Here is an 18,263-nt window from a genome sequence, read left to right on the forward strand (position 1 = left end):
GCAATCAGTGCGTGGTAGTTGGCTATCCTGAATGGAAGAGAAGAGAAGAGAAGAGAAGAGAAGACCCTTCCTTCCCAACAAGTCGAGATGTCTGCCTTCTTTGTTAGCTGGAGAAGTTCAAGGATGTTGCTGTCTAGAGCGCTGTGGCAACCTGATGGAATAGTTAGAGCAGAATGGGAAAAAAGAAATTCCACCCCTTTGGCTGGAACAAAATACTGTAATATTTTTCTGCCCTCTTATAGGTAGGGGCACAAGTAACTAGCATATGCCAGACTGTTCTAGCTGGCTCCAGGATGGCTTTGTTAATAGGAAACACTATTCAGCTGGAACCGAAGACTGAAGATGCCTGGGACCTTATATTGAGGATCCTGAACTTCCTCAAGAGAAATCTGTAACTCCCCTGCAATTCTGTGCAACAGTTCCTAAAACTGCATACGGTCATCGTGTCACTAAATCACAGCCTGGTACCAATGGAACCCTAGATTTTTGGGCTTTCTTGTCATGCCCCTGAGACCTAGGACATTCTAAATTCTCTTGGGTGGAGCTAGAAGACACGCTCAATTTAGGCAGGGCTGTATCTGACTTCTAAGTGGATTTGGAGGAGGATTTACTTTCATGTTTATGAGAATGCTCCCTGGTCTCCCAACAAGGGATCTGTGGGGGTAGACTCCCTCACTCCTGAGTTGGACCTCATGGCAAGTGGCAGGAGATGCCCTCTTTGCTGAGTCAGGCTGATGTACAAGGGGAGAGAGGGAGATCCCCTGACCTGTGTCCACCTGAGGTCTCAATGCCTTTTCCACTAGGTGCTTCTTAAGGCAAAGTTCCCACCCTTCCTGGGTACGACTGGGGAACAAGTGGCAGATAGTGCACTTTGCTGTGATGTGGGCTTCCCTGAGGCAGTATAGAATATAGAATTGATGGTTGTCGCTGACCAAGAAGGAGCATGGATTTTGAAGCCCTGAGTCCTAGGCATTGTCCAGTACTCGTAATGAGGCTAGCGGGTGGGGGAAGGGGGAAGAAGCTCCCCAGGATAGGGAAGCTATCTAACTATAACCCAGTAAAACTATCATAGAATTCAAACCCAAAAAATTCTAAAAACTATTTACAAATACGTATGTTTTACACATAAATGGGTAAAGACGTCAAAGCTCTGGCCACTGGAGGTTGAAAGCCTGGGCATGTGGTGCTAAAAAGGAACTGGAGAGTTGGTCGTTCTGCCCTGAACTTTATCTCAATTGGAGGCAGGAGGAAAGCGAAGACACATGCATGGACCAATGGACACTGATTTCAAAATTCTTTGGTTTCAGGGCCTGGAGTGCATTGTTCCCACAGATGAATACACATAGGGACCAGAACTTGAAGAACCACCACAGGTCTTGGGCTTTCAGACATATGGTGTACTTGATCTGCTCAAGAAGGCATACATCATAGTCAGAATAATACTGTAACTCTGCTAACAAACTTCCACCACGTTGCCTAGTCTTATATATGATTGGTGACAGGACAATGCAAAGAATGTTATTCATGTCACCCAAAATGTCCCACAAATGTTGAAAAACAGACTAGATGAAGAGGTGCAGTATATGATAGCAGAATTCACAGAACTGAATAGCCAACGGACTGGGTACACTCCTCAGTAATTGTGAAGAAAAGAGGTTGCTGACTCAGATGCTGCATTGATTCTACGGAGTTGAACACGAACATAAAAAGGCAACTTTTCCACTTGCCCATAAGAAATGAAATGTTTGCTGAGAGCGAAGAAGCCAAATTCTTCAGCAAATCAGATGCATCATCCAGATTTTGGCAGAATCTCCTGAACGTGGAAAGCGCCAAGATTTGCACTTTCAGTACAGTATTTGGCAGATACTGCTTTTTATGTTCAGCACCGCAAGTATTTCACTGCACTGCCTCCCATACGCTAGAAGATCTTACAGGAATGAACATGCACATTCAGTGACATAACAGACTGGGGCAGCACTGCTACTGAACGTCAGGAAGGATTGCAGACTGTACTTAAATAACCTTAAAATGAATAAAGGCAAATGCCACTTTAAAACAACTGGAATCAGCTACTTAGGGAAACTGACCACAAAAAATATAATGCCTGCTGATTCCAAGATTCAAGTGCATCTGGCACAGAGATAGAAAAGAAATTCAGAAACTGCAAGACATGTTGCATTATTATGTCAGTATATTCATACCTAACTATTCAGCCTGGACAACTCACCCAAGAAAACTCCTTCACAAAGATACAGAATAGGCATGGATATCAGAGTGTGAAAGAGAGTTCAAGGATTTGAACATGTAGTAATATCAGCACCAGTGCAGCAATTCTTTGACCGCAGAGAGAGATCAAGTTCTTCATAGATGCTTCAAAAGAAGGGCAGTGAGCTGTACTGCTACAAAGCCATGGGATTGAATGATTGTTTGTGAATTATGCCACAAGAGTTATGATAGCACCAAAGAGAACGTATACATACGTTGAAAAAAAGCTACTAGGACTTGCACATGGATATACAAAATTTAATGATTTTCTCTGGCCACAGTTTCAAAGCTGATGCAGACCATAACTCACCAATTGCTGTACGCGCACAAAGACTGGAGAAGCACCATCAAGGATACAGCAATTGCTTCTGAAAGTATAAAAACATGACCCCATATTTCTAGCCAGGACATCACCTTGTAATTGCACATACACTAGTAAGAGAAAGATCTAAGTTATTTCATGCTCTTAGTTAAGTAAATTATTTAAAGCCTGTTTCAGTCAGCACTGAAATACTACAATGGAGAGAATGTGGCAAAGTTTGTGAAGCAAAACCTCAGTAGGAGGCAACAGTGGATACCAAGAAGCAAGAGAATTGTCAGACAACTCCACCAAAGCAGATTATGACGTCAATGGTAATGGGGAGCTGGACTCAGCAGCTTCATAGAGATGGATAATAAGGGGCAAGTGTGATGCAGCATTTAAGATATCTGGGGCCACAGGAGTATGCTCAAAGTGATCAATGCTACTGCCATATCATACATCCATATACACTCTGCCATATACAGGTAACCAGAAGCCAATGGTAATAGGATCCTGTTTGGTGGATACTGGCTGTGGCCCTATAGATCTTGGGCTTGTTGTGTCCACTGGTGTGATTTCTCCCCTCTGAAGTATAACTGTGCCTCTGGGCAGTTTTACTTTATGCTCATGCGGTGCCTTTTCAGGATGCTCAGTAGAGAGGGGAGCATAATATGGTGCTTTTCCTTCTGGGCATGCATTCATTTCCTTCGGCCACACCCACTTCCATCATGTTGAATAAGAACTGAGCGCTGCTTGCATGTCATGCTACCCTCTCCTCACTGTGCGTGAGAGCAGCATAACTACTATCAGTCTCTCTTTTTCATCACCTTCTTCATTCACTTGTGCAGCATGCAACAGAGGGGGAACCATTAAGCACCCAGTTTTAAACCATTTTTGTCTTATAGCTTCTTCCAGCCCTGACTGAAACAGTTACCTATTTTCAGAAGGAGACCATCCCACCCAGCCCTTCCTACTCACCCATGTGGGTTCAGGGAGAGGCCATTTAAAATGTCTAGGAAAAATCCTCTAGGAAGGAAAGGCTCAGCAGCAATGTCTGCCAGCAGCATCACTGGGCACGGGGTAGCCATTACCCCTCGCATCCTCATCATGAGAGGACTGAGGGCACATGGCCCCAGGGAAACTTCCCCTCCCCTGCAGCAACATCAGAGCAGGGCTCCTGCACAGCCATTCCGTCAGCAGCTTCAGACCCTATGAGCTGTGTGAGGTGGTTCGGTGGTGGGAGAGTTGGGGGAAACAAAGGTAAACAAGGACAGAGTTAGGAAATAGGCAGGCCCAATGGCAACTTCACAGCCCTGAACCAGTGGTGCTGGAACAATTTTTATATTGGGGTGCTGAAGGTGGAAACCATGTATTTGGGTTGTTATTACCACTTCAAGCCAAGGGGTGCAGAAACACCCCCAGTTCCAGCACCTACGCCCTGAACCTCAGCACATACCCTCCATAACTGATCAATAGACTTTCTTTCCTCTTGTACTCACCCCTGCCTCACTCAGAGTGGGTAGAAAGAAGCCTCAGAGTTCCACATGGGCAATCTGAGGCAAGAGGATTACAGAGGGTGACCACTGGGAGTTGTGGGAATACTTTATATTTAAATGGAGAGTTTCACTTCTCCAAGCAGTGGGAGTAGAGAGGGGGCAAATGCCAACAGAACACAGGGGTGCACAGTATGATAAAGGATTTTAAAGGATTTTTTTTTAAATGTTTAACTTGCATGGAACCATCAAACTGTGCACATTGTTAGCCTCTGTAACTGCATAATCCCCTCAGCTGGCATTTCCTAACTTCTGAGTGCTTGACTTTGCAACCTCAATGTTCTTTTAATGTAGTTTTTTATATGCAATCTTTAATTAGCTTGCAAGCTCTTTCAGGCTGGTATTACATCTCCCTAGGTGTTTCTTCAGCTGAACAGCATAATGGGGCCTGATCCTGTCTTGGACCTTTGGGCGCTGCCGTATAGAAAGAAAGAAGAATGATTTCCTTTCCTGGCAGCTGCTTTTTCATCAGCTTGACCAGGCTTTACAAGAAACTCTAGTGACTGCTTTCACAAGCAGCTAGAAAGGATCTCAGTCCCAACCCCTGCCTTCCTTCCCACTCACCAAAAAAGGAATTTCCTCATTACTTTAATATTCTACTGGTTTCCTCTTCTGCTGTCCCCCTCAGGTTATCCCTGCTCTTTTCTTCCTGTGCTTCCTCTACATTCCAACACTGCCTATCAATGTTTACCAAAGTCCAGGCACTGAAATGTAGTAGCAGCCCTTCTATGGTCTTCCACAGCCAGAGCCTTCACCAATTAACATGTAAACAGGAAAGAGGAGCTCCTTGTGCGAGACAACAAAGAGGGATTCATAGAGAGCACTGGGTGCTGCAAACATTCCACCCACAGGAAAGCAGCAGGCAGGGAGGAATACAGGCCCATGGTGACATTCTATAATTTACCCCCATTTTGGAGTCCCTTTCTTCCTCAGTTTATCTGACAGTGTGCTTTGGGTAGGGGTTAGACGACCACCTACATTTCACAGAAATAAAGAACAACTGTGAAAAATATAGGTCAAAGCTTGTTTTTAAGGGACCCACAATGTTTAATCCATAGTACAAAGCCTGGCATTTTAATGAGGGGGTATGATCTTTTTAATGATTATTGCTTGAAAATAGTGCTTTTATTTCATCAACTGCTTGTCACTAGCTCCTGACTGCATATGGATCATAGAATGTCTGAGCACCAAAGAAAGGATGTTCCTTAACATATAGGGTAATCAACCATCTAGAGTGGGCTTGAGAGAAGAAGAGGTTGAGTGACGAGTCTGCCAGACAAGAGAGTAAAACAGCAGCTGTCCCAATGTGAGGCTGGCTGATACTAGTGGTCTGAGCACAATTTTTTTTTTTTAACATGTAAAATTAACTTTTTCATCAGCTACTAATGAAAGAAACGATACAATGAGTTGGGATGATAGCCCAGCTTGTATGGCCATCATTACATGGGGCAGCTTTCTGAGTCCAATTTTTGTCTTTCTTTAGAAAACATGTGGAGAGATACAGAAAACAAATGCTAACTGAACAGTAAACTCTCTGCATGTTTGGAAAAGGGATTTCTGACAAAAGAATTTATTGCTGTTTAGTTCCAAGCCAGGTGATATTGTCAAAGGAGCCCACATAAAACAAGAACGATTTATTTAACATTATCAACACAGACATATGAACTGACAGGTACAGTCCAGGACTGAAACAGTGACTGAAAGGCAGTCCAAGTATAATTATCTATGTTCAGCCTAACAAGCATTGAGGCTCCAGTTCTCCCAGAAATCTAAAGCCCCTTACTAATATCTAAAGTAGGATTAAAGCCTTATTTATTATTTTACAAATACATTAAAAAGCTGGGGGGAAACCCAGTATAAGTGGGTCTTCCATCTCAAAACAGGAATTACTATTTCATTGTTAAAGAGCACAAACATAAAAAGTGTAGAAACCCTTCAAAGTAAATCACTGCCCCTCCATATAATATAGACATTCTTCCATGTTTGCTACTCCTTATTGGTTTATTTGAAGGTGATAACCTGGTGGGATCCACACATACCAGATATGGGTAGACAATTATAGAATGTTCCCTGCTCTTTCCATTGTAGTCCTTCACATACCAAAGTTGCTTTAATCATATGGGGCTCAATCCAACTTTTATTTGCTGCAGTGGGAAGCCCCCCTTTAGAATTGAATGTGCAGGAGTTGGAGATGGTGATGAAAGGAAGAAGAGAATTCTGCAAAGGGGCGAGCTTCTTTAGATCTGCAACTTCATTCTTATATCCAATCAGAAAGTGGTGACCATTTTATTATTATTGCTAGCAGAAGTGTCTAGTTAATGCATAAAATGCTTTTCTCTTGTTGGCCAGATGAAACAAATCAGATCCACCCTCTATCTGTCCATTTGCTGAGCAATTTCTTCATCCCTGTCCCTACTGAAGTCAGCAATTTGGAAACAATACAATTTATTTTTATATAGTATTCTTCATAAGTAGTAACACAAAACAGTTGAGAAAGAGATGGAGAAACACTTTCCAGAGACAGGATCAGACATGCGGACAGGAAAAAAGGGAAGAAAAGATATATGAAGACAGAATAGATTAGTCAAAATAAAAGAAAGAGAGAAAACTACAGATGACCTTACGGACTAGTGAAGTGAGAATGGAAGACACAGCAATTTGTGGAGTGAAAGGTTAGTATCAGTGCTGCCATCTCTTGAAGTTTTATCATAAGTCTTGCAATATTTGGACAAGAAAGAAAGAAAATGTTTCTGTCCCACGTATTTGTGGAGAAAAGCTTGGAAACTTTAACCCTAAAGGCAGAGGCAAATAAAAAAAAAACGCCATAGTTATTATTTTAAAAAATTCTCATGATTTGAAGACAATCTCATGATTGCTGAACACTTAGGGTTAGCAATACAGTGTAGCACAGGTGAGCTAAATTTTAGATACCTTCAGATTTGGATTTTTGATTCAGATAAGGCATTTGTGAATCTGAAAAAAATGGTAATCTAGTTTTGTGACTTGAATTAGTGTGTCCAATAATGATAAGCAGTATGGATAAATTCAAAACATGGAAATGCCCTGAAACTGGGCTAGGAAATTAGAATAAGGAAAACAAAAACAAAAAAACAGGCAAAATGAAAAATTGTAAATGTTGTGAACTTTTTCTCCCAAACAAAATGCTAGTTAAAAAGGACTCTGACTCAAGCTGTACATTCAGCTGAGTATGGAAGTCATGTTTAAAGAGAAAACAGAGTCAGGAGTCTGGAGAGTCAGGAAAAGAGGGGAGGGCCAAGAATGGGAATGAAGAGTGAATTGGTAAGAGGGGGAAGCAGCAGGTGAGCTGCATTCTCACCTTGACACTAATGATCTGAACATAATTCTGATCACAGGAATGTATTTTATTAAGTTATATTAGCTTTTCCACAGACTTCCTGCATGGCTTTGGGCAGGTCATTTAACATCTCTTTGCCTTATTCCCTCCCTCTGTAAAACAAAGATATTAATACTTTCCTACCAGACAGGGGTGCTTCTACGGTTTAATTAATCAATATTTGTAATGCAAATAAAGATCCTGACATGAAAGCTGCCACTGAAGTGCAAAATATTATATGCTGTTTTCCTGTGCTCCCCAATCCTTGAATACACAGTCAGAGAGGCAGAATGGAGCAAAGCCATGGAGAGTGTTAAAAAAACAGGAAGGCAGTTTTGAATTAGAAACCATGATGGCCACTTGGAGGGGTAATATGGTCAGGCTTCCTAAAACACAAGTGAAGAGTGGTTACCACTTTTTGGATCCTCTGAAGTTTTCAGAGGAATTTGGAAGATGTTGTCTCTTTTGCTCTTTACACAACAGCAGCAATATGAAGAAACCGTGGGAACACGTCCATCCCCAAAACAGTGTTTATGAAATATAAACAAGCATGCTATGTCCAGATACGTACATACTACTGATTTGAGGCAGCTTCTACAACAGAGAACACAGCGAGCATGACTTGAGGACTCAGAAACTATTTTAAGGGATACTACCCTATCCCTATGCTCTTCCGTAGTAAATAAAAGAGGGAATTGCAACAATGGAGATGGAAAACAATTGGAGAAAGAATACAGATTTCAGTAACATTAGGGTTAAGGATGATTTCCAGCAATGTTCTGGAGATACTGATAAGCCAATTTATAGACAAGGGAGATTTCGAAGGAAAATCCAAGTCTAGGATCAAGAACTCCTCCTAAAATGTCTAGCCTGGAGTAAAAGTTAAGAATAGTGATAGAGTTCATGGCTTGAGACAAAGAGTATAAAATCTTTTTTTACCGAGAACAACTTCAGATTTTGAAACACTGTCTAAAGTTGTGATTTAACTGGGAGCTGAGTCAGGCAGGATGACAGACAGCAGACACAGGGATCAGGTTAAGTCAAGAGAGATACACAGGCAAGAGTTATGTAAAATCTTGAAGTCACCAATGAGACTTCTCAGAAGTACATACAGTAACCCTTCACTTAATGTTGTAGTTATGTTCCTGAAAAATGCAACTTTAAGTGAAACAATGTTAAACGAATCCCATTTTCCCGTAAGATTTAATGTAAATGCGGGGGGTTAGGTTCCAAGGAAAGTTGGCGGGGCAGAAAAAGGCATAATATACTGTACAGTACTGTGGTGGGGAGGTGCCCCTGGCTTATCCCACACAGGCACAGCCTGCTGCAGGCTAGGAAGCACCTTGCAAGCAGAGGCAGCTTCCGTCCAGAACAGGCGCAGACTTTGCCAGGGGATGCTCCAGGCTCGCCTCTTCCCGTCCCCGCTCCACTCTAGGCCCACCTCTTCCCACCCCCACTCCATCTCCTCTCTGGAGCACGCCGCGTCCCCGCTCCTCCTCCTCCTTCCCAGAAAGTCCTAAGCGTTGCCAAACAGCTTTGGCGGCGGGGGAAGCGCTGAGAGGGAGGGGGAGGAGGCGGAGAAGAGGAACTTGTGCAATGCTCCCTTATAAAGTCGTTGCTCTTCCAGAGACTCCTACAAGCAGTGGACAGAGCAGGCAGCCAAACGACGTTATAGGGGAGCACTGCACAACTTTAAATGAGCATGTTCCCTAATGGAGCAGTGACGTAACTTCGAAACAACGTTAAGCAGGAGGACGTTAAGTGAGGAGTTACTGTATGTGGAGATGGTGGTTCATGTTGGATAAGAGGAGGAGAAACTGTGAAGCCTTAACTACAAATAAAATGGGAACATGTAGAATTCAAACCAGGAATTTAACCAGTCCATTCTTGAATATGAAGGTTCTCAAATGCTCCTTGCCTGCTCACTAAACACATGTAGATAGGTGATTTTATGTTTCCCATATAGCTCTGCATCAATGAATTGTTTCCTCCCTGTCTGTGATTTCTGAAGAGTGAATTTTAGTTGAATTTTGGTGTTTGTAAAAGCGAGGCCCAATGAAGATAACAGGAGACTTTCTTGAAAGCTGTGGCTGGAGCCAAACATGAAGTCTCTACATTTCCTCAGGTTGTTTGGCAAGTGCTCCTCAAAATTCCAAACTGCCAAATTTTTGCTATTCCAATCCTATGCCTCCTTGGAGCAGAGTCTGCCTGTTGTCTATGCTATCCCTGGAAGCACCAAGAGCAAGTGTGGGGACCTTCTTCTATAATTTCAGATTTCATAGAAATTTGAATGACTGTTTTGGTCTAGGTATAAAAGGCATTGTATTCAAAACCAAGACAATCTTAAAAGAAAGCAAAGATCTCTTTCACAGTTCTATGGGGTTTTTTCAGTAAAATAGTAGAGCTAGTTACATTTTAGAAATGATCTATGGATACAAAGGCCGTTTTCTCACTCACACACAAAAAGACTGATTGAATCAACTATACCTCTTCAAAGTTAAAACAAAAAGATAAAAAAGCAAATCTCAAGGGATTCTTTCTATGCGGTGTTATTTCTTCCCTCCTTCCCCATATACTTCTAATTTAAAACAAGGTATCTGATAGAATAGCCACAGCATCCTCACAACCTCATCAGGGTGAAGAATCAGAAGTTTATAAATTTTTTGTACATCCACAGAGAATTCTCTTTTGCTTTGGCCTCCTTCCACCTTCTCATACTAACTTCTGACAGCTCTCTCAGTTCCAAATGTTTGATTTTGTACTAGTCACACAAGATCTATTCTGTTATGCTTATTTCCCCTATACAATTTACATTTATACTGAAGAGTTCAAAGTTTTTTTTTTTTAAAAAAATTTCCAAAGAAAAGGGAAATTTAATGATTCTGAAATACAGGCGTGATTGACAATCTTCCCAATACACAGGGTAAAATGGCTCAGAGTACACACTGGTTTTGTTAAATCCCGATTTCAGGGTAATCTGGATTGTACGCCCAATCAAGATCATCACTGAAGTTACTTGACTAAAGCTACAATTCTCCAAACATGCACAGGTTTAACTGTGTTACCCTGAAATCAATGGGTCAGCTCTGCAAACCCGGATTACCCAGATATGTAAACATCCTACTAAAGTGAATATGGTTTCCCCCATCTTTTCATGTTCTCTGTATATATATATATCTTCTGACTGTATTTTCCACTCCATGCATCTGATGAAGTGGGTTTTAGCCCACGAAAGCTTATGCCCAAATAAATTTGTTAGTCTCTAAGGTACCACAAGTACTCCTCATTCTTTTTACTGTTACCATATTTCTCCTCTTTAGTCATCGCTACCCTGCACTTTGGCCCCAACTCAACAAGATAATTAAGCACATGCCTAAGCTGAAGCATGTGAGTTGTCCCACTGAAATCAGTGGAACTGCACATGTTCTTAAAATTAGCCATGTGCTTAAGCAGCCACCTGAATTAGGGCCTAAGAAATTACTTTATCCTGAGAACCAGTGCAACTGCAGAGTTAGCATTTTCCTACTACTAACATCTCCTTATATTAAAAGCAGGCCAGGGAGGTCAACTTTTTTTTGGAGGAGGAGGGGTATAAAATGGAAATAGGACTGCAGATAATCTTGAGGCTGTCAGGTGAAGAAAGTCTGACTTTATTAATTTGCAAAGTCTCATTGAACTCTACATGTTATAAAGGACTGAAGAGAAAGTTCAGTATTTCATTTCGTTCTTAATTTACACCAATTCCTGCATAACAAGAGCATATCTCCACTGTCCTGGCTCAAAGTAAAAAGAAAATATATAGAATGAGCAAAGGGGTGGAGAGCTTTTGATCTCTACGTCCCTAGTTCATAATCCAGCCCAGGCTGGTACTGAGTCAAAAGTATTACCATTAAAGGGTTTCTGGTGGTTTACATGTAACAGGTGAGCAATCTCAATCTAATTCCCAGTAAACAAGCCTCCCCATAAACCATTATCATAACTGGCACTGATTGTCAATCTTGTTAGCAGTCACAGCAGAACCCAAGGAATTAAGTGGCATACAGACTGAACTAACCTCTCACCCCTAAAGTAGGGCTTCACTGCAGAGTTTGCTCAGGTGATCGGCACCCAACTTAGCCGAGCCTGGGTGTCAGCAGTCACAATGAGTTACTCCTCAACAGAACTGAACTCCCTTGTGTATGTTGCTCTGATTTCTGAGGCCATACCCCATGGTTCTTTCTGCTGCAGTAAACTGAGGCACTCTGTGAACCTTTCCCAACAAACTGTGGGAGAACTTGTCAGCCCTTCAGGGTACTGCAGGGGAATTGTGGGAAGGGACTATCAGCATGAGAGTGGTTTAGCCTCTGTCCTCACTACAAAGTGGGTGGGTTACCAGCCTAAATGAAAGTGGTACCTGGGATTTAGCCTACAGCCCCAAGTGAGCCAGCTAGCCCCAGCTAAAAGCACTAAACTCAGGTGAGAGGATTTTGTGTATAGATGGGAGTGGAGTTAGGAGTAACACCCAGTAAGAGCCTCAGTAACTGTAGTGAAAATGTATCCTTAACAGGTGGTCCCTCTGGGTGAGGCAGTTTGGGGGGAAGGTAGCACTCTTGCTACCCAATACTAGTTAGCTTTAAGAAAAATACAAAGTGCCCATTATAACAGAACTAGGACTAGTATAAAACATAGGACTTGAAGTGCCAGAGTGTGTATGTTCCAAGGATTATGACTTTTTCAGCTTTGGTGGCAGTTTGTTCTAAACACTACTACTGCCTGCTTCAGGCTTTTAACTGCACAGTGAATCATTACTAGTACACTTACCAGGAACAATATCCAATGGTGTTGTCACATACACAGCCCTGATAGAGCTCCCACTCTGGCAGGACACTCCCTAGGCTGTTGTGTTTGGAGCCCATCTCAGTAGCCTTATGTGCTCTTTAAGCCCCCTGAGTCTGAAGAGAGATCAGGCGCTGCTCCTGGCTGGGGTCTCTAGGCACATGCTTAGGGTGAAGAGCCTCTGTCTAGCACCACCTCCTCCTCACAGCTGAGACCCCATGCTCCAAATGCCCATCTCCTGGGACCACTGATAACCTCTCAGATTTCCCCCTACCTTAAACACACCCTCTCCCATAATACCAGACTTGTGGGCACTCTGGGTTCACAGTTTTACTCTTCAGGGGCACATGAGAATGAAACCAAATAGACAGACTTTGCACAAGATTCTAAAACACCTTTACTCTGTACTTGGTAGCCCAAGAAATACACAGATCTAGACAGAATAATAAACACACATATGCATTTTCCGTGCCCCATGTTCCTCATCACTCTGGAACATTCTCTAGGATTGGGCAGAGTCTTCTGGAGTATCCAGGATCCTTCCCCTGCAGCTCGTTGCTTTTCTTCAGGATCACTGAACCTCTCTAGGTCAGCTAGCTTTCTCTGACTTTGGCTTCCCCCTTTCTTAAACATTGCTACAAAAGCATGCCCCACTCTCTCCTGCCCAAAGCTTCCTGTGTGGCTTTGTGAGATTCCCTTGAGTTAAATGTCCCCCTACCAACACCTGGGGTTTGTTGTTGTTCCACTGGTGATTTTCCACTGTCCATTTCATCAGCCCCCAGCAGAGAAACTTGGTCAAACTCTCTGTATTTGCTACAGCCCCCGTCAGCAAAGGTTGGATTCTACAACCACCTAGAGGCATTCTGTAGTACAATTTCATAACAAAAACAGAATTCTTAAGTTATACAGAGACAGATTCCCCAAATCATCACAGGTGGTAAATGCAGAAATGGAGGAGCTCATTAAGAGAAGTTCTACTACCTTTGTGCATGCAAGAATGTTTGTTATACGTAAGTTTCTCTCACTACCACCAATTTAACACTCTGCCAGTTGTCCAATTACTCACGTTCATGTTGAGCTAAATGGATTCCTCTCTAGCTGCACACCTTTTCTTCTAAACATAATTAATAAGGTTCATCAAAGCCTAGAAAACAGGGCCAGAGCACCAGCCAGACTGATGTGTTAATAGAAAGGTCAAATATGCTTGTGACCTCTCCACAGAATGCTTATATAGCCCCAACTTTGCTGATAAAATGGTGTACATGTTATGAACAGTGAATGATGCAAGTGGTAAATATGTGTAGATGTTCTATTTATTATAAACAGAATTACATAGATGCAGATGTGTATGGATTTAAGCCTATCTATATACTCTAATTTTATGCCAATATAGAAATAATACTCAAGATTTTTGTATGTACATAATCTGTTGAATAAACTTCTGTACCAGCCGTGCTTAATTTATAATGAAAGAGACGCTAGGGTTCCAGTAATTTTTTTTACTTTCATAACTGACATGCCAAGACCAGAGGTGCCAGGGCTATGAACTGCCTAGCCCAGAGGTGCGGGGGCTCAGCCCTGGCAAACATTGTACCAGCCATGCAATATGAATATAAGCTCAGTGCCAACCATGTGACCCAACTAGTATAGCAGTATCTCTTGTCCTTTGTTTTTAAATAATCCTGATACACACACTACAAAATATAGATCTATAAAACATATGAATACATGCCAGAGGTAAAAAAATTACAGTCAGAGAGTACCAATTATAAACTCACAGAAAGATATAGGCACACATTTATTTACATTTTGAAATTTGTTTCAAACAGCAACATAAGAGTTTTTCATTATGTTTACCTATAATCTGGGTCTGATCTAAGATTCTAGCACCTTTGTCTCTCTCTGTATCCTGGAGTCTGTAGCAGTAGCTCAACATCTGGATTTGGCTCAATATTATCAACAGATCTTTTCCCATCATTGTGTGAAACAATCCACTCCTGAATGAGCAGACCTCAGAATAACAACAGCTTTCCAGTTTTCCATAGAAAAGTTATCTTCAGGGAAGCAGTAAGGAAAGGAGTAGGGAAATACCTTTCAGTTGAAAATCTATTATTTTACCTTCCCCACCTCTTTGCACCTTTTCTATACATGCACCTTAACTGGCCCATGGGACTGGAGGGATCTTTCAATATGGAAGCAATAGGTCTCTATTTCTGGTCAGGTCATTTAAAGGTGAAACGCAAATGTTTTTTTAAAACATTTTTGGTACCCCCCCAATGTTGCCTTCTTCTAAACTACAAAGATGCCTTCAGTGCTTTGTTTGTTAAAGAGGGGTTTTCTGAATTTTTTAAACCATAACAACAACAGGAATATGAAAACTTGACTTCCCTGCTCTTGCTGGAGAACTGTAATGAGAGAGTGATATATTTGTAAAGGTAAAATCTGCACTACAGATTTCTCAGCCTTCAAGTGAAGGGATGTTAAATCTTTCACAGTGGCAGCTTTTCTCCTAACTGTTTGATAGGTGTTTAATTCAAACAGGTTTGAAAACAAACCAACAAAGAAAAGAAACCACAAAGTATTAGACAGTCTGGCTAAACATCCCTTTCCCTCTCAGTGAAAGGCTGGAAAAGCTGTAGCTCAGATTTCAGTCTGTTTTGATGTCATTATCCCACTATTTCTTTAGACAGGCCTTCACCAAAAACAGAGAAGTTGGACCTGTAATTTCTAATGCAAAAGACAAGCAGAAGAACAAACCTTTTAACTATCGTCATGAATCATGAACAACATGAAAGGCACCAGCACATTTCTTTTAGCTTTGCAGTTCACTTTAAACAACATGTGAAGGGCTCTATGGTGGAAAAGATATGCTCCCCCTGTTGGTAGATTCCAGAACTCATCGGGTTAAGGAAATGTAAAACCCCGCTATATTCACATGTGCATTAGCAATGTGAGTCACAATTAATTATCTCAAACTATGCTGAAAAGGAAGCACTTATTGTAGGTGGTTGTGGAAACAGCTAATTTAGTAAAAGCTGTTTGGACTAAAACTAACAATAGACAATTCTATTAGCATATCATTACATCACAATTCCTGACACTCTTTGGTGGCATACCTTCCATGAAATGTATCACATTAACTGTAGGCCTGGACTGGTTATAAAACAGTTGATTATTTTCTGTAGTTCTTTTTAAAATTAACAAAACAACACTCAAACATGAACAACATTCAAATAGTCACTCTGGTGAACACTTATGCACAGCAGTAGTTTTACTGAAGGTTTTTAGTGTGAATGAAGGGCTCTCAATCTGGCTGACCCATAATGTTACTTGGTCTTTCTATTGTTGGTATTTAACTCAATTATTTTAGATCCATCTGCTTGTGTATCCCCTAAACCTCAGAACACCAGCCCCACAGGGGTTTAAAGTGAGAAGGTAATGGAAACTCAGTCAAGCCAAGTAGGTAAAGCTTATCCCTAAGAGCTAAATCACTGGGCAAGCCACTGGAGAGGACTTTATGCATCTGGAAAACGAAAATACATTAAAAAGGGGCAATTGAGGATCACTTCGAAGTCACGCCATAAATAACCTCAGTTTGGGCATGATCCCATGAGGTGCTAAATACCTTCAACTGCTATTTACTCCCTCAAATAGGAGTTGAGGGCATTCAGCATCTTGAAGGCTCTTCCATTGCCAATTCATGCCACTTGGCCACATCCTTTCTAAATACTCTGCTTCAAGACGGCTTGAGCCTCCCTTTACTTGCCCACCATTGAGGGAAAAGTGACACTGCTAAACCTCCTCTTAAGATGTTAACATTCTAAAAATTAAACAATACAAGGGTACCGGATGCAAAGGTACAAAGTGTCCCATTACACAGAGGGTGTGACAAGCTCTCAGAGGAGATGAGACTTTAAAACTAATCTTCTCCATACCCTCCCTGCCAAGCCCTCATCAGCGGATACACAGACAGAGTATGTCTGCTCACAATAAAAGCATTAATTTGATGTCACACTGAAAACAAGAAGCTGCTGCAAAGAAACCCCTCCATTTAAAGAAAGAGAACACAGACATATGAGGAGCTGTGAACGCTGAAGCTTTGTGCTACTCTCTCCTTGCTTGTCTACAAAATGCTACACGTGCATTATTCAAAGTGTGTCCTGTATTCGTGCTTACCTGGCCAAGGGAAGGAAGTGTTGCATATGCAATTGGTTGATTCATCATTCCTTTCTGCTTCATAATAAGCATTCGTTTCTGTTCCTCACTCAGGTGTGTCATTTGAGCTTGCATCTGTGGCTGCTGGGACTGTTGCTGCTGTATGTATGGCATCATGGGGTTCTTGCTGGGATTGGCCACTGGTGGGGTCATTCTCTGACTCAATTCAGCATTAAAATGAGTCAGAGGTTTAGTGTTGCCATAAGTAAGCATATTGGGCTGCTTGCTTAAAGAGTTTGTACCCAAATTATTTGTCTGTTGATTGATCATATTCATGTGATTTTGAGGGAGGTAGTTATTCATTGTGGTCTTCTGTGGATTATTTGCCATAGGAGGCACTATAGGATTTTGGTTGTTAAAGGCTTGGGGATACATCATTGGACTATTTGGTTTGTCTGCACTGAAGGGTCCTCCATACGGACTAGATGGAGGTCCCACAGGTGACCAGCTTGATGCTTGATTTGGATGCTGCTGCTTCTGCTGCATGAGTTTAGCTCTTTGTTGCTGCTGTGCTGCCATTTGTTTGAGCTGTTCGGCTGGAGACAAGTCAGCACTGGGTATAGCCACAGGACCAGGCCCTGAACCCGCGACAGTCACTGCTGCTGGATTAATAAGATAACCATTTCCAGGTCGTGACTGAGTTTGACCTGGAGTATGGGCTTGGTTGGGAGTTTGGGGTGACTGAACAACACAGTTTGCTGGTGAGCTGGCAGGGATAGGAGCTGGTGGAGCACTGGATACAGAAGTTATACTAGAAGCTGTGGAGACATTTGAAAATGGAGGGCCTGACGAAGAAGGCCTCACCTGAGGAGACCCCATTGGTACGTGAGCAAATGGAGAATGAGATGGATCACTCTTAACGCTTGCACTTTCTTGAGTATCAGCGGTAGGCCTTGGAAATTCTGGTTCCTTCTTCTCTTCAAAGTCTTCATTGAACAAATCTTGTATGTCATCTTCTGGTACAGTGTTGGCCAGCTCATCTATTAACTCCTGCCACTCTTGATCATTCAGATTAATGTCTGAGAAAAGCTTGTTTTGATTCGAAAGGGATGTTTCAGAAGTGTCTATGCAGGTGGGGTCATCCAAAGGTTCTTGTTTTAGTTCCTTGTTTTGCAGGATGTTAAAACTGTCCTCAAGCTCACTGCAACCATTAACTGGGAGCTTTATCTCTGGAAGTCCACCATTTTTACCCAAGTCTTCCAGACCACTAGCATGAGTTCCACTCTTCTGCAGGGGTAAGGAAGGCTTCATGTCAAGCTGGTGAAGAGGAGAAACAGAAGGCAAAGGCAAGTTATTGGGCAAGCTATTGATTGTATCGATTCCTGGTACATCCTTCCGTATCCGCTTGCTGGTTGGAGAGAAACTACCATCACAGACACCATTCTGCTGCTCTCCATTGAGGGGTGAACGCGCTCCTTCCAGTTTCCTCTTTACTGTCTCTTGTAGCTTGAAGGAAGAAAAGAAAGAAAAAAATAAAAACCAAATAAGCCACTTACACAAATTTATCTTTCATACAACCATGTTATGAACTTTGCAACAGTAGCTTTCCCCCTTGCATCCTACAGATTTTAGAAATTCTGAATTGGAAAAGTCCTTGGTTTTCGCCTTATGCCTCAGAGGTCAGACAAATTGGAAAAGAGGGTTTGAAACAAACAAAGAAACCTGATCCTGAATATGAGGTGCAGAATCCCACCTATTGGTGCACTGCTGTTTAGTTTGCCGTTTGAGGGGTTTTACTATAAAGGTTAGGCTGCTATGT

The 18,263-nt window shown here is 42.0% G+C and overlaps 1 protein-coding gene across 2 annotated transcripts in view; it reads right to left on the reverse strand.

The window, feature by feature from the left end:
• MAML3 (mastermind like transcriptional coactivator 3) overlaps window positions 1-18,263 on the reverse strand; it is a 349,702-nt gene that overhangs the window by 120,551 nt on the left and 210,888 nt on the right. For both annotated transcript variants that reach the window (XM_073341166.2, XM_078852483.1), the window contains exon 2: window positions 16,466-17,950. In XM_073341166.2, coding sequence (XP_073197267.2) covers window positions 16,466-17,950 — 1,485 coding nt within the window. The remainder of the gene's footprint in view (window positions 1-16,465; window positions 17,951-18,263) is intronic.

The sequence above is a fragment of the Lepidochelys kempii genome, chromosome 4 (assembly GCF_965140285.1).
Source record: "Lepidochelys kempii isolate rLepKem1 chromosome 4, rLepKem1.hap1, whole genome shotgun sequence".
NCBI lineage: Eukaryota > Metazoa > Chordata > Testudines > Cheloniidae > Lepidochelys > Lepidochelys kempii.